Source organism: Microtus ochrogaster, chromosome 4 (genome assembly GCF_000317375.1).
Source record: "Microtus ochrogaster isolate Prairie Vole_2 chromosome 4, MicOch1.0, whole genome shotgun sequence".
Lineage (NCBI taxonomy): Eukaryota > Metazoa > Chordata > Mammalia > Rodentia > Cricetidae > Microtus > Microtus ochrogaster.
In genome coordinates this window covers 51,357,982-51,374,837 of record NC_022011.1, presented here as the reverse complement: position 1 = coordinate 51,374,837, position 16,856 = coordinate 51,357,982, and the positions used below count along the sequence as shown (strand labels likewise).

The window sequence follows — 16,856 nt, the reverse complement described above, 5'->3', positions numbered from 1 at the left end:
GCTCCAAAGCCACAGAGAAACCCTGTCTCGAAAAACCAAAAAAAAAAAAAAAAAAAAGAATACACAAATGTGAAGGTTACAAGAGAGCTCCACTTTGCTGGATGCTGGACAATTCACCCTGAATGCAGAGTTGGGAGACCATTTAGCCAGAAAACACACTACATCTGATGACTCTGACCAAGGAAAAAGCCTACAATCTAGCAACCACTAGAGAAGTCACACCAGGGAAAACAAGTAAATAAGGACTGTAAGTTGCTGTGGAAATGCTAAAGAAATAGAAAACCATGAAATACAAATATTAGGTAAGAATGATGTTTATGAAAACTGAAGCAAGAAAAACAAACTGTAGTCCTAGAACAGGAATATGGTTGTATAAGCAGATACCAAAACACAGTAATTTAAATCTAATGGTGGAATGCCAATGTGTCTGTGACCCAAGAACAAGGGACAGAAATGGAGGGCTACGTGACAGTTGTGCATAATTTTCATAATCTCAAATCAGCACATTATGTCTACCATGGACAAATCAGAAGACAAAAAATATATTTTATTTACTTGGAATATGTATGTAGCCTGACATGATGGTGTATGTCTGTGCGCCTGCCCCAGGACCAAGGAGGCAGGAGTTCAAGGTCATCCTTAGCTACACAGCAAGTTCAAGGCCAACCCAGGTTACCTTTTTCCAAAAGAGGGGGGATAGTTTAAATGTAATTGGCCCCCATAAGCTCATAGGGAATGGTACTATTAGGAGGTGTGGCTCTGTTGTGGTAAGTATGGCTTGGTTGGAGGAACTGTAAAGGTAGGCTTTGAGGTCTCACACATGCTCAAGTCATACCCAGTGTCTCAGACCACTTCCTGTTGCCTGTGAGTCAAGATGTACAACACCCAGCTCCCTTTCCAGCACCATGTCTTCCTGCATACCACCATGTCGCACCATGATGGTAACAAACTATACCTTTGAAACTGTAAGCCACCCCAATTAAATGCTTTCCTTTATAAGAGTTGCTGTGGTCATGGTGTCTCTTCACAGTGACAGAAACCCTAACGAAGATGCAGGATTTGGTGGGCAGGGCGGGAGGGGGGGCTCAGTAGGTAGGCAAAATACTTGCTAAACAAGCATAAGCAACCAAATCAGATCCCCAAAAACTATAGTTATAGTTTCTTAGTTATACTTTCTTCTTTTTTTATTTAAAATAATTTTTATTTTCTGTGCATTGGTATTTTTGCGAGGGTGTCAGATCCCCTGGAGGTAGAGTTACTGGCAGTTGTAAGCTGCTATGTGGGTGCTGGGAAGTGAACCCAGGTCCTCTGGAAGAACTGGCAGCGATCTTAACCACTGAGTCATCTCTCCAGCCCCTAGTTGTAATTTCTATTGCTGCGCTAAAACCCCATGATCAAAAGCAACTTGGGGAGGAAAGTATTTATTTCTTCTTATACTTCCAGGTAACAGTACATCACTGACGGAAGTCAGGGCAAGAACCTGGAAGAACTAAAGCAGAGGCTATGAAAGCATGCTACCTCCTGGCAGCATTGGCTTGCTCAGCCTGCTTTCTTATAGCACCAAGAATCACTAGAATCTCCCACATTAACCATCAATCAAGAAAACACACTAAAAGCTTGCCCTCAGGTCAATATAGTGGGGATATTTTTCCAAGTGAGGTCCTCTCTTCCAAAATGACTCTATCTTAGGCCACGATGCCCCTATAGCCAGCACAGTAGCACGTGTTTGAAATCTGTGTTCCTACAGTAAAATGTGAGGTGGAGATCCAAAGATTTTGTCTCAAACAAGGTGGAAGCAACACCTGAGGTTTTCTTCCACAGGCATGCACACGTATACAGTGATAAAAAAAAAATCAACCAATCACTCAAACACAGAAATACACAGAAACTTGATCCCTCCCCAATAATTATTGGCAAAGATCATGAACAAGTACTATATACAAGTATCTCAGATAAAAATGAAACCTCATTAGCTGTCACTACACATATATGTACACTTCCACACACAAACTCATCTTGCTCTACTCTCAGTGCTCAGGAGTGAGGACTGCTGCTAACCTACTGGACACCTAGCTGGATATAGCATAAGGCAGCCCTAAATGACAAGTCCTAATGCCTAAGTCCCAGCAAGGGGAACAAGAAGCAGACAGCTCTTGATCAAGAGAGAGCTAGACAGGCACTCACCTTATTGATCCAGAATACCATGGCATCCTCGAGGTCATACGGAAGCTCTTTTGAGGCGCTAAATGTAGAAAATCGCTTGACGCTGGCCACCACCTTCTCAATGCTGATCATCTCCACAGTATAGGCCATCATCAGGGCATCCACCATTGCCATGTGGGCACTCTGGGGACAGAGGCAGCAGTCAGTATCCTAAACCAGGTCCCAATGCAAAAAAACTGGCTGGGCACTGTTCTAGACTGCAATAGTGGTACAGGGTCCTCATTTCTTACCAGCAGACTATAAGCTTCCTCTGTAGCCCTGAAAAAGCTGTGGGAAGAGGCTGTACCCTCCCTCTGCTTCCTAAGGCTTTGGGATGCCAACAGGGCACTCTTCTGTATCACCCTACCTTCAGTCTCTTCAGAACTTTCTCTTCACCTACAACATGTCATCCTTAAAGTGAGTGAAAAAAGCTATGGCACGCAAAATGCCAGGGAACAAGTTAACAAAAGCAATGCAAAGACATAGTGGGCTAGGGACCAGGAAGAAGCTCTGAGGACAGGGCGACTGATTTTGGCTAGTATAACCATCCAACCGAAAGGCTCTGCAGTGGTGTGCACCACCACATTTACATCGTCACACTTCATTGCGTCACAGTGAGAAGAACCAGAAGCAAGCTGCTCTTTCCAGAATGGGGTCCTTCTTTAAAATACAGGCATGTCATTAAGGACCACCAATGCACATGGACAGACTTCACCATCTGTCACCTAACAGCAGGGCACTGAGTCTTGCCTGCTCATCCAAGGGAACAGAAGGAATGCCTGTCAGAAACTTACCATTTTAATAGGTGCCTGGCTGAGGTCAGCATCTGTCACAGGGGTATCATCACTCTCCATCACATAGATGCCCTTCCGGGACAGGGCCTGAATGACAGACTGGTGTCCTTGTAAGGTAGCCACCTGGTCCCCTTTTAGGATGAGGCTGCAGACACGGCAATACAGCTCACTCGACAGGAGAAGTTTGATGACGGGTGGCTTAATGTGCTCCTGTTCATACTGGTCGATGTAAAAAGGATCTCTGAGGTCCTCAGGGATGTTGTCTATGGCAGGAGAGAGCACTGGGTGAGTGGACATGCACAATCCAGGCTGGAGCATCACCAGATGGATGAGAACACACAGAGCACCTTCCAGCACAATGTCAGCCAAGGTGCAGCCCACTGACCAGGTGACAATCAACACACCAAGGTCCAGGGCCAACTGACAGTCTCATTAGCATCTGCACAACAGAGGTAATACAAGGCATTTTGAACTTCCACCATCACCTTAATGATGGTGGGATACAAGCACAAAAGTCCTGGGGTCTTAGTGGGCTCAAAGGAAACCAATATGCAACAGGGCTGAGATGATGCATCATCTGGTGACCCCTGAATAAGGAGGCTGTGAGCACAGTGGCATTAGTTCTGGGGAGAGAGCTCTGTGTGTCTTCTTTCAAAATCAAGATCCAGGTAACAGCAGAGACTCAACAGCCTCCTCTTTAGGAAATGAGTCAAATCTGGTGCACTGTAGCAACAGAACAAAGGCAACCAGCTTTCACTCACTCATCTCTGCTTCAGACAGCACACTATTTAATCATAATTCTACTGATCAAGATTAATGACTAATGTGCTCACATTACAGACAAGAAAATGAGGCACGGCAAAAAGATGTGACATGTCCAATGTCAAAAGAGACAGGAACCAACCGCAATCTGGTCTCTCATGCACTCACTGCCTACAGCAGACACATGACCAGGGGACCAAGTGTGCTACACTGATTATGTATCCTCTTTGCACCACTTGTAAGATACTGAAACCTATTCTTTGTAGAAAGTACAAAGTCCTGAAAAAGAATCTCATTCTTTTACCCAGGGCCCCAGACCTGAGAGTTTGGTCTTCTCAAACATCCTTACCTCCTGGAGAGTTTAGAAAGCTGCAATCACCAAGAAGGGCATTCAAATAAACGGGTAGAAACGTATTAGAAACAATCACCCCACAATCCATGGACATTTGTGCTAGTTGATTTGTATCAACAACTTAAAATCACCTGAGAGGAGGGAACCTCAATTGAGAAAAAGCCTCCATTAGGTCAGGCTGCAGGCAAGCCTCTAAGGGCATTTTCTTTCTTTTTTTTTTTTTTTTAAATCTCACTGGCTGTCCTCTAATTCACTACATAGACCAGGCTTGGCCTTGAACTCACAGAGATCTGCCACCTGCCTCTACCTCCCAAGTGCTGGCATTAAAGATGTATGCCCAGTCCATTTTCTTTCTTTTTTTTTTTCTCCAAGACAGGGTTTCTCTGTGTAGCCCTAGCTGTCCTGGAACTAGCTCTGTAGATCAGGCTGGCCTCAAACGCACAGAGATCTGCCTGCGTCTGCCTCCTGAGTCCTAGGATTAAAGGAAGTGCCACCACCACCTTGCCTGGTCCATTTTCTTAATTAGTGATTGATTACTCCATTGTGGGTGGTGCCACTCCTGAGCAGTTGGTCCTGGGGCTGTAAGAAAGCAGACTGAGCAAGACATGGGGAGGAAGCCAGTGAACAGCACCCCTCCATGATCTCTGTATCAGTTCCTGCCTCCAGGTCCCTGCCCTGTTTGATTTTCTAGCCTGACTTCCTTCAATAATGAACAGTGACACGGAAGTGTAAGCCAAATAAACCCTTTCCTCCCCCAACTTGCTTTTGGTCATGGTGCTTCATCAGAGCAATGGTAACCCTAACAGGAAAACATCCAAACTCTTCTAGCCTTATGCCAGGTCTAGACACCACAGTGAGAAAAGGTCAGCTCTCAGAAGCTACCTCCCCTGCCCCAGCATCCTTTCTCTGCTCCCTTCTTTGTTTCTGATAGGCACTATTTTTTTTGAGGCCCGGGTCTAATTACTGGTCTCTAGACTCTTGTTACTGTTTCACAATCGTTTTCTAAATTTATTATTGTATATACATATGAGGGAGTGCATACAAGCTACTGCATGAGTGTGAAAGACAGAAAAACCCTGTAGAGTTGGCGCTCTCCTTCCACCTTTACATGGGTTCCAGAACTCATACTGTTAGGCTTATATGACAAGCACGTTTACCCACTGCCAGCCCCGTTCCACAATCCCGACTTTATTTTTGATTCTTATTTCTTAACAACATGGCTAGAGTTTACACAGCACTTTAGTTTTGAAGCTCTGTTGTGCATATAGGATTTGGTCACTACAGCAATCAAAGTAGTGAACAGGGCTATGCAGCAGTACTCGCTGCCCAGGCTTAGAGGACGTTAAAACCCTACGGGATGACTACACTGGGCAGCATCCTATTCTGAAACCATCTACAGTACTAACACTAAACAGAGAGTGGTGGTAATAAAAGGATGAGCCCTGGGTATTCCACATGGGAAGGCCTCTGCTTGCCTGGTCAGATGACTGAGAAAAGAGCTGTATGCCAAGTGTGTAGCACAGAAAGAGGGGACGAGCCACACCACACTCGAGTGAGGAGTCCCATGGAACAGAACTGAGAGGCACAGATCACACCATCAGAAACTGTGGGATCTGGTTCTAGACTGGTAAAAATCAAGCAAGGTTCTGAGCTAGGGAGCCCAAACCCCAAGTTTGTGCTGCTGCCAGGAAAATAGACAAGAGTCCTCTCAGGCCTACACCTTCTTTAAGTGCCTAGTAGCAGTACCTTGCTACCAGGGCTCCCAGCAAGAGCTACTATCCCTCGCCTAACTTTCAGCCCATACCTCAAGCTCTGTCCAGGTTCTTCTTGCATATTCAAAAATTCCAAGAACACATCTGACTTCACCTCTGGAGGACTTTACCCACCTTGAGACCTGAAAAGTCATGGATGTATGTCTATCCCAACATGTATACTAGCCCCACCTACCTCCTCTGACATCCATGTGAATACTGCAAGCCATACTGGCTGGTCCAAGCCACTCTCCCCGCTCACCTGGAGAGCCGGTAAGGTTCCTTTCTGAGAGCAGAAACAGCACAGCTCAGGACCCTACAGAGCCTCTCTCTGTTGCAGGAACAGCACAGCTCAGGACCCTACAGAGCCTCTCTCTGTTGCAGGGAAGGAGAGACAGGACACCACAGAAGCACACCAAGAGCTAGTCTTTGACAGACACAAGGGAAGACCTAGGGAGGATCTGGAGCTCAAGCCACAGTATAAAGACATAAACATTCTGGACTTGGAAGCTAGCAAGACAGAAAAAACCATCCAGGCTAAGTGTCCAAATGGAAATGTTTCCCTGAGCCTGAGGTGGTTCATGTACTCAGCACATCGGATCCTTAAAAAACAATAACCATTCCTGTACACTCGAGATTCATGACAGCAATCCCAGATCAGTAGATTCACCACAATCTGTGAGTTCCCTCCAATCCAGCTATAAAGTGCTACAGCCCACTCAGGAACTGAACCTCCTTTCTGGCCCTTCATGGCAGAAACTGTCCCTAGCTCAGAAAGGGAGCACCTACTTCTCCCAGTCCACCAGAGCAGTGGCTGTTCCTAGATAATACTCAGCTCAGCTCGTATCAGAAGCTATGTTTGCTCATGTCTGTTCTTCTAATATCTAGCAGTCAATAACTATTCTTAAAACAAAGCAATTTAGGGCTAGAGAAGTGGTTCAATGGTAAAAACACATACTGCTCTTACAGAATCAAGATTGAGTCTCAGATCCTGTATTGGGCAGCTTATAACTACTTGCCTGCAAAGTTCCAACACCCTTTCTGGCCTCTGTGGCAATATACTCATATGAAAAACACCCCACCCCACCCCCCCCACACACACATACACGTACATAATTTTAAGATGATAATAATGATAATAAAATATTTTAAAAATAATACAAAAGCACTGTAAATGTCTGAGTGTTTTGAGTGACTTGTTGCCCTATAAAAGGCAAAGACAGCAGTTTATAATCATTGAACAATTACTGAGCAGGAACTGGGAAATGCATGAACACTCTGGGCCACCAAAAGGAGGTAGAAGACCATCACCCTCAGCAAACACTCTGAGGCTCTGAAGAGGGGGGAAAAAAAAACAGTAGACAACTTCCATAACAAGAAGCATCACACTGAAGTATGCACAGAGCTCAGCCTAGGCAAACAAGAAAAAAGATAATGACTCTCATCTGACAATTTTAAGAAACACAGTTCAGAATAGGAGAATGCTGTGCCTTCAACTGTCAGGGCACTGAGTAGGTTTATATACTCTGGAAGCACAAAAAAGGATAAACTAGAACAGGTTGTATTGGGAAATAATGGAAAGAAGAGGATAAGGAAATAATGTTCATTGCTGTTTCCTAGAGTAGAAGACAGGCCTGGACACCAGCCAGGCACAGGACAGGCCCTGTCACTGAAGTAGGAACTATGGCCTAGAAGATGACCATGGCAGAAAGAGGAGCTCCATAAGGGACGCACAGCTATATGAGGAGAGGGGCAGCATTCTGAAGAGGCCAACATGTGCAAAGCAGAAGTACAAATTAAAGAGATAGCATTTATGTATGATATGTATGAACACTCAGAAAGAGGGCACAGTGAGAATGGAACCTGAGCAGTCAGACTAGTGGCTCACCCTGGGCTAGGCAGACAAGGAAAACAAGCCAAAGGAACTAGTAGGTGGTCAGGAGACATTGGCAATTATACGGCCACCCATATTCCACCCAAACACACTGGGGAGAGCCACCAAAATCAACATGCCTCAGCAGCATCAGGAACAGGCACACCAAGGAAAAGAAGGTTCCATGAACTCTCTGGACAGTGTAGCCTCAGATGTGCAGACTGGGCTACTAGTCAGGGTTAGGAGGGGGACCTCAGAGAGTGGGGAGAAATTCCAAAACAAAAGGGAAGGGATGTCGGGTGTTGTGGACTAAAACTTTTAACTATGCAAAGGTGTTTTAGGCTGCATTTGTTTAACTATGTAAAGATGTGTCACTGTTTCATCTTACCTGCCTAAGGCACCTGATTGATCTAATAAAAAGTTGAATGGCCAATAACTAGGCAGTAGAGGGATAGGCAGGGGCTGGCAAGCAGAGAGAATTAATAGAAGAAAGAGGAGGGAGAAAGAAGAGACGTCCCAGGCCAGCCAGCCACCAGACAGACAGACACAGAGAAAGCAGTGAAAGTAAGACATACAGAATGAAAGAAAAGTAAAAGGCTCCAAGACAAAATATAGATGGAGAAACAGGTTAAGTGGGACAAACATAAGGTAAGGTCAAGCATTCATAACTAATAAGTTTGTGTGTCATGATTTGCAGGCTGGTGGTCCAAGAAAGCCTACTACAGTCAGGTGTGTATAAAAATGTCCTGGGGACCTCAAGAGATCTATTTGCTAAATCCACTGAAACTAGAATGGCAACAACTGTGAAAGCTCTAACACAGCAGCAGACAGAGGCTGAGACAAGAGGATCCTGGTGAGTTCAAGGCCAGCTCAAGAAGCTCAGGAAGCCTAGCAAACCCTAAAATAAACAAACTCAAAGAAAGTCAGGCTCAGGCACCCACAGAATGCAACAGAACTGATCATCCACAGACTAGCTGACTGTGGACGACACCCAAGGTAGAAAAGTAAAAGTACTTTTAATAAAGAAAAAAGTGATGGACTAGAGAAAGAGCAAAATAGAAACTCTGGAACAACAATCAACACACACACACACACACACACACACACACACACACTGACTGAACCAGTTTCATAAAATGAGCTGTTGAAAGCAGATTAAGATTAGACACTTGAGAGATGAAGATGAGTAGATAGCAAGCATCAACTTAGACCATGAAACCCAACATGTATAAGTTCAACAGAACTGCCATATATGGGCTGCTCATGCATGCTTCAGCACTGCCAGGGCACAAGTTTCATTTTTCAAACAGTAAGTATAACAATAAGACAATGAGGAGAAAGCAAGTGGCAATGGTTGTTAGACCAAAGAAAGGAACTGCAAGCCCAGAAGGGAGAAGGAGAAGGATGTTTAAGCAGACACTGCAGTGAATTTTCCAATCCTTGTAAAATTTATGAAACCACTAAAAATACCAGCAAGACTCAAAAAGGAAACCCACATCAAAAAAGCACTACAGTCACACTGACAGAATCCAAAGGCAAAAATATTTTTTATTTAGTGTACCAGAGGTATTCCTGTCAGGCCAGGCCAACAGACTAGTCCTGTTTGCCCCTTTGTGTAGCAGGCAGCTACAAACCCTGAAAAAAATCAAGGACAAGCAGAGGGGAACTAGAAAGTGGAGAGAAGGGTGCTGGCTTGGACTTCACACTGCAGGGCACCCCACCAAGGGCAGGCCTGATGCTTGCGGACTCCCAGTACAACAGGCAAAACAGGCAAGGCAACTAACTAGTTTCTGAGCCTTAGAAGGAGGGGATCAAGAGGAGGCCCCCAATAACAATAAAACATCAGGGGACATGGAGACACTGTGGGCAAAGGTGCTCTGCTTCCATATCCAGCCTGAGACACCATTCCCTAAAGTCAGAGCCACATGGACCAGGGAACACAACAAACAAGGTCTCACCAAAAGCACCTGGCAGAGAAGATAACTCTCCTTCCCCACTGGTCATGAAATTCCTCTCCCCATACAGCTGGGGGTTCCAGTAAAGGGAATCACCTTGTTACAGAGATTCTGGGCATAATTCTGGTCCCTGGCATCCCCAACGAGCTAGGCTTGGCCACCTGTCCTCAATACACCAATTAACGGTACAAGTGACAGAGACAGACAGAAAAGAATGTATTCACTGTGATCACACTGGGAAGAATAGCGGGGTCCAGTGACCTCTAAGTCCACCTTTAGGGTACTGACGTGACATTTAGGCTCAAAGAAAAGGCATGCATAATTAAGCAGTCCAGATCAAGGAATGGTCCTGCCTATCACTGGCCAATCACAGCTCTGTCCTATAAAATGGGTCGATAAGTTGTCAGAACTGTGTGAAATAACCAGCAGTCTTGTAGGCAACGTCCCACCTACCCAGCCTGGGAAATTCCTCTTGCCCTTAAGCAACAGCAGCAGGGAGGCCCATGAGTAGACTGAACCAGAAGCACAGGGCTGGGGCACAGGACTTATTACAACCAGAGGCAACAATGAAACTCAAGGCTGCAAGCAAACCTGACAGGAGACTGGCTGTTAAAGTCAGACTGAGAGCCCTGGCTCCTCATGCAATAACTAAGATAATGAGGAAACACCTGAAATTGCCACTCAGTAAGATGACCAACTGACACACACCAGCATGCAAGTGTTGAAACATCTCTGACATGTGAAAGTTGCCAGCAAAAAAGGATTACAGGAATTAAACTCTGAAGCAAACTAGAAAAGTTCAGCAAAGAAAGTTTTTTAAAACACTAAATATAGAAATGAAAAGGAGAGCAACAGACGTTTAGAAACTCACTGGACAGGCTGAACAGCAGGGTGACAATGGCACAGGACTGAATTGCTGGTTTTAAGCTTACATCAATAGCATCCATCCATTCTGAACCACAGGCAGAAGATGGAGACTAGAATGGGAAGAAGAAAAGAGACGGAGCTACGGGAGAGGAGCTGTCCACCAGAGTCCCGGGGGGAAGGTGGCAAGGGGAGTACAGAGAAAATTAATGACTGAAATTTTACCAAATACAATGAAAGACATCAACCTACTGATTTTAAGACACTGAGTCGAAAGGTGGTGGTGCACACCTTTAATCCCAGCATTCGGGAGGCAGAGGCAGGCGGATCTCTGTGAGTTTGAGGCCATCCTGGTCTACAGAGCTAGTTCCAAAAAGGCTCCAAAGCTACAGAGAAACCCTGTCTCAAAAAAACAAAACAAACAAAAACATAAAAACATTGAGCAAACCATGAATCAGGAAAACCCAAAGGAATCTGAGCCAAGACATATATTCAAACTTCTAAAGCTAAAAAAAAAATTCTGAAGCAGAGGAAAGACATACTTGTGGAGGGAATTCCGTGACAGTGGGACTGTCATCTGAAGCTGTGGTGTCAATATGCAACAGTGCTTGCAGCCAAGCCTGATGACTTAAATTCCATCCCCAGAACCCACCATAATAAAAGAAGAGAACCAACTCCTGTAAGCTGTCTCTGACCTCCACACATACACAGTGGCAAACACAAACACACCCGCACACAAATAACCAGGGGCTGGATAGACGGCTCAGCAGTTAAGAGTACTGGATATTGCAGAGTACCTGAGTCTTGGAAGTCATATGGTAGCTCACAACTGTAACTCTGGTTCCAGAAGATCTGACACCTTCTTCTGGCCTCCCTATACATGAAGCAGGGGAGTGGTACAAGACATACACACAAGCAAATATTATATATATATATATTTTTTTTTTTCTTGGAACTCACCTTGTAGACCAGACTGGCCTCTAACTCACAGAGATCCACTTGTTTCTGCCTCCCATAATAATTTTTAAAAGTAAAATAAAAAAAATAACTATGAAAATGGCTAACGTAAGTCCTCCAGAGAGAAAGAAAATGAAGCATTAAGAAAAAATAGCAGGAAGAAAAGAGCATTATGATAACTATAGCAGACTGTCCTTTAGAGTTTTCACTGAAATACGGTACAAACCAAACTACCATACCAGAACCACGGGCCTAGTGGCCCACATCTTTAATCCCAGCACTCGGGAGGTAGAGGCAGACATATGTCTTTGAGTTTGAGGCCAGCCTGCTATACATAATTTGTTCCAGACCAGCCAAGGCTACATAATAGAGACCCTATCTCAAACAACAAATACCCTGTTCACAAGAAACTCACTTCTAATTCAGCAAGATAAACCGACTTGTGGCTAGCCTGAGTTTAACACTGGAGGACCTAGTCTCAAAAAGAAACAAGGAAGGGAGGGAATAAAAGATGGAAGGAGGGGATAAGGATGAAGAAAAAAAACAAAATAAAAAAAATAAAATAGAAACAGATTCACCATGATTAGGGGTATAGCCTAGGGCAGATGTAGGGCAGAAAAAATATATCTATATTATGCAAACAGTATTTAATAAGAAGATGGTGTTAGTAGAATCTGAAGTCCACTGCTGGTTTCTCTACCAAAAAATTGAGAGACGGAAATTGGTCAATGGAAATATAAAGTTTAGACCCAAATGAGGAAAGGAAAATATGTTTCTCTCAGCCTTCCCTTTAGCCACATTACAGTTTACAGAAAAAAAGAAAGGAAAAGCCAGGAACTAGGTACTGTGGGATTAGTTATAAGTATCAGGTAAATTATCAGAGCCATAAGTTAACACTCTCCAGGACACCTTTCTCCTCCAGTAATTCCTTCTCTGTCATGGGATTTCCTGGAGAAATCTTTAAACTCTTTCAGCAACTGTTACATTATCAGAAAGGATTACAATGCCCTCTATCCTCTTCTGCCAGGACTGGTTTCCAGACACCCAGGGACATCTGAAACTGAAGTAGTCCCAAACCTATTCCTCTATACAGATGTAGCCGATGAAGTTCAATTCACAATAAAGCAATTTTAAGAGCCCAGGAAGGATGGTATGTGATTAATCATACTACTCCAGTGGTTCTAAACCTGCAGCTGAGACTCCTTTGGGGGTTGAACGACCCTTTCACAGGGTCACATATCAGATCTCCTGCATATCACTTATTTACATTATGATCCATAACAGCAGCAAAATTAGTTATGAAGCAGCAACCTGAGTAATTTTATGGTCAGGGGTCACCACAACGTGAGAACCTGCATTAAAGTGTCATGGCATTAGGAAGGTTGAGAACCACTGTGCAACTCCAAATGCCATGCAATTTAAAACTTAGAAATTATTTCTGGATTTTTTTTCCATTAAACACTTTCAGACTGCAGTTGATCATGGTAGCATACTGCACAAAATGAAAAACAGCTAAGGGAGGATGACAGTACAATGAAGGCTGAGAAAAAACAGAGGAGGCCAGGCAGTGGTGGTGCACGCCTTTAAGCCCAGAACTCAGGGCAGGCAGGCAGAGCTCTATGAGTTTGAGGCCAGCCTGTTCTACCAAGCTAGTTTCAGGAAAGCCAGGACTACACAGAGAAATCCTGTCTTGAAAAACAAAACAACAACAACAACAAAAAAAGATAGGTAGGGCACAAATTACTAAAGACAAACAGTAAATGATGCTTATTGTTAGTACTAACTAGACTCAAAATACATAAAACATCTGACAGAGCTAATAAAGCAGACAAATCCACTAGCATGAAAACTCTGGCACTTGTTCATCAGCAACTGACAAGGCTATCAGAGCCAGCAAGGACACCAAGATTACCTGTACACAAAGCCCAGGCTGCTATTGACAGAATGCTTATTGCTGGAATCTGGGTCCACAGGACTCACATTCTACAGAAGCCCAGAAGCCAAGGTGGTTTAAAGAAGCTAGCTGGGGGCTGAAGAGATGGCTCAGAGGTTAAGAGCACTGACTGCTCCTCCAGAGGTCCTGAGTTCAAATCCCAGCAACCACATGGTGGCTCACAACCATCTGTAATGAGATCTGGTGCCCTCTTCTGGTCTGTAGGCATACATGGAGGCTGAACAATTCCCAGCAACCATATGGTGGCTCACAACCATCTGTAATGAGATTTGGCGCCCTCTTCTGGCGTGCGGGCATACATGGAGGCAGAATGTTGTATACATAATAAATAAATCTTTAAAAAAAAAAAGAAGCAGCAGCTAGCTGTAGGGAATATAAAAACATGAGGGGGGTACAGAGTGACAACAGGTAGAAAATCCCCACCACCCTCTTACTGAAAGTCATCTGGATCTGGGAACTCCTGGGCATTTTATTCTTAAATAAACCAGTTAACAGGAACAAAAGGAGAGGAGGGAAGTAGCACTGAAATAGGATTAATGTTAAGAGATTAGAGAAAGGACTGGAAAGAAAACTAAAGCCCCAATTCATCACCTCACACTCAGTTCTCTTCCTTCAAAATAACCGGCTTAGTTTCTTACTCTGATATTCTTCTCAGAATATCATGCTCATGCTCAAGGTATGAATGGCATTTCCACTGCACTGTTCTATCCCAAGGGTCTGTGGGCAACACACCTCAGTTCTGCCTGTGTCCTGACAAATCAAACAGAGCTGGAGATTTTGAAATGGGAGATGTTGCCATAACTTAATCTATGAGGGTCCAGACAGGAACTGCACAAGGACCTGGACCTCCTGCATCTGATCAGCAGAGCCTTAAGGAAAGGTCTTTGGCTTGGCCAAAAGGAACAGGATTGGAAGGCAAGCAAGGGGAGCAAGAAGCTGTTTAAAATGATCTTTGCTACATACCCAAACATTCACCAAAATAAATTATATTCTAGGTCTTAGCTTCTTACACTGTAGGTCTTGAGTTCATAGGGCAACATAACTGAACGTGGTAGCTAGAAGTAAATAGTAACAGTAAAAAGTTTCCAAACACATAACAACCAGAAAATCAATTCAAAACCAAATGTATCATGGATCCAAGATGTTTCTGACAGTGCTCACTCATATTTTGTCAAAAAACTTCACTGCAGCCTTGGTTCTGAACACACAGCATACACACTGTACATGCTATCATACCATACAAGCCAACAAATATAACCTGCAATATATCACCTTAGATTCAAGGCTACTGTGTGTCATGAACAGCAATGTTTTTACTATAACATGTTTTCTGCTCCTATAGAAACATAATAGCTTAATACAGAAAAATATTTCCCATCCTCATTCCTCAGCAGGTAAGTATCAAACTGGTATATTTGCATTGTGCTGTGTTCGAATGTTTAAATGTGGGATGGGAATAAAGACAGGACCTCATGTAGTTCTGGCTGGTCTTCAATTTGCTGTATATAAGGATGATCTTGAACTCCTGATCCTCCTCTCTACTTCTCAAGTACTAGAATTACAGGCACATGCCACAATACCCAGTTTTATGGGTGCTGGGTATGGAACCAGGACCAGAGCCTTATCACGTGTAGGATCTGCTATTGCACTCAACTTGGACTTCCAACCCCTAGAACTGTAAACAATACATCTCCATCATTTATGAATTACCTAAGCTATGGTATTTTTCATAGCAAACAAAATGAAATAAAAGCAAGCATCAAAGGAAATGTTTCACACACAGAAATAGATAAACATGAAAACATAAACCCAGCATGGTAACACACATGGTAATCTCAGCACTTTGAGGAGGTAGAGGCAGGAAGATTGGTTCAAGGTCATCCCTAAATTTAAGTTGAGCCTGGCCTACAGAAGCCTTCATCCCAAAACAAGCAAACAAACAAAACCACACAATAAACTACCAAACACATGTGAGCTGCAGGGAAGGTAGCACTGTCGCACTGCTTGTCTAAGCAGGGGTCAGCAGGCTAAGTCTAGTCAAAAACTAGAAAAGAAAGGGCAACAACAGTCAGACCACAAGGCAGTCACAGCCATGAAAGGGTAACATCTGGCTGCAATTTTCCAATAGATTTATAAGAAGTTACTACTGGCGGAACAGGAGAGATGGCTCAGCAGTTCTGAGCACTGGCTGCTCTTCCAGGACCTGGGTTCAATCTCCAGCACCCACATAGCAGCTCACACCTATCTGTGACTCCAGTTCCAGGGCTTCTGACACTTTTACACAGACGCAGATGCAAGCAGAACACCAATGCACACAAAATAAAAATAAGTAAATTTTTTTAAAAAAGAAGTTACCATTGAGAAACTGAGTAAAGACATCCAGAACCTTTGCAGAACGTCTTACAACTACATGTTAATAAACCTCAAAATAATTTAATTTTTCTTATATTGTCCAAGATCCTAAAAGCTATCATTACTAAACAGAAAGAAACTAATAGGGGGCTGGAGAGATGGCTCAGTGGTTAAGAGCATTGCCTGCTCTTCCAAAGGTCCTGAGTTCAATTCCCAGCAACCACATGGTGGCTCACAACCATCTGTAAAGAGGTCTGGCGCCCTCTTCTGGCCTTCAGGCTTACACACAGACAGAATATTGTATACATAATAAATAAATAAATATTAAAAAAAAAAAAGAAAAAAAGAAACTAATAGGACAAAAGGTTCCTCTTTACTTGTCATCAGGGAAATGAATACTAAACCACAGTAGGAAGGTGCAATCCACCCACTTGATTGGCTAAAAGTATAAAGACCGACACCACCAAGCGCTGACATGAAGGCAGAGAATTTCATATAGTGCTCATGGGAAATAATGACTCAATTTCTCTAGAAAACTTCATACTTTATTATAAATTAAAAATGCATTATCTCATGACCCATTACTCCTACACCTATTTAAGAGAAATGAATGCACATAGCAGCTTTTTCATAATATCCCAAAACTAGAAACCACCCCAATAACATTCACCAACAGACAAATGGGCTAGCCATACAATGGAATACTATTACTAAGCAAAGAACTGCACACCATGAGATACACAGATGAATCTCAAAGATACCGTGTGGAGAAAAGAAAGCTAGGTGCAGGACCCTGATGTGCTTAAATAATAAGAAACTCCAGTCAGGAAGAGGTACAGGAAGGCCAGGATAAGACAGGGATCTGGAGGAGGCACACCACCAAAACTTTGTTTGTATTGTATATCAACTATACTCCAATAAAGGTCCAAGACAAGCATCCACTTGATAAACAAGAATCCACTTGAGCAGTACCCACTATGCCCTGCTAAAAAGCCAGATCTCTTTCCTCCTCTAAAAATATCCTTAAGAACAGTCCAGGA

At 43.6% G+C, this 16,856-nt stretch overlaps 1 protein-coding gene across 2 annotated transcripts in view; it reads right to left on the bottom strand.

Moving 5' to 3' along the window:
* The window catches only part of Camsap1 (calmodulin regulated spectrin associated protein 1), a 64,450-nt gene that overhangs the window by 38,847 nt on the left and 8,747 nt on the right, over positions 1-16,856 (bottom strand). For both annotated transcript variants that reach the window (XM_005346264.3, XM_005346266.3), the window contains exons 2-3: positions 2,997-3,259; positions 2,185-2,346 (exon numbers count right to left, since the gene is read on the bottom strand). In XM_005346264.3, the coding sequence (XP_005346321.1) occupies positions 2,185-2,346; positions 2,997-3,259 (425 nt within the window). The remainder of the gene's footprint in view (positions 1-2,184; positions 2,347-2,996; positions 3,260-16,856) is intronic.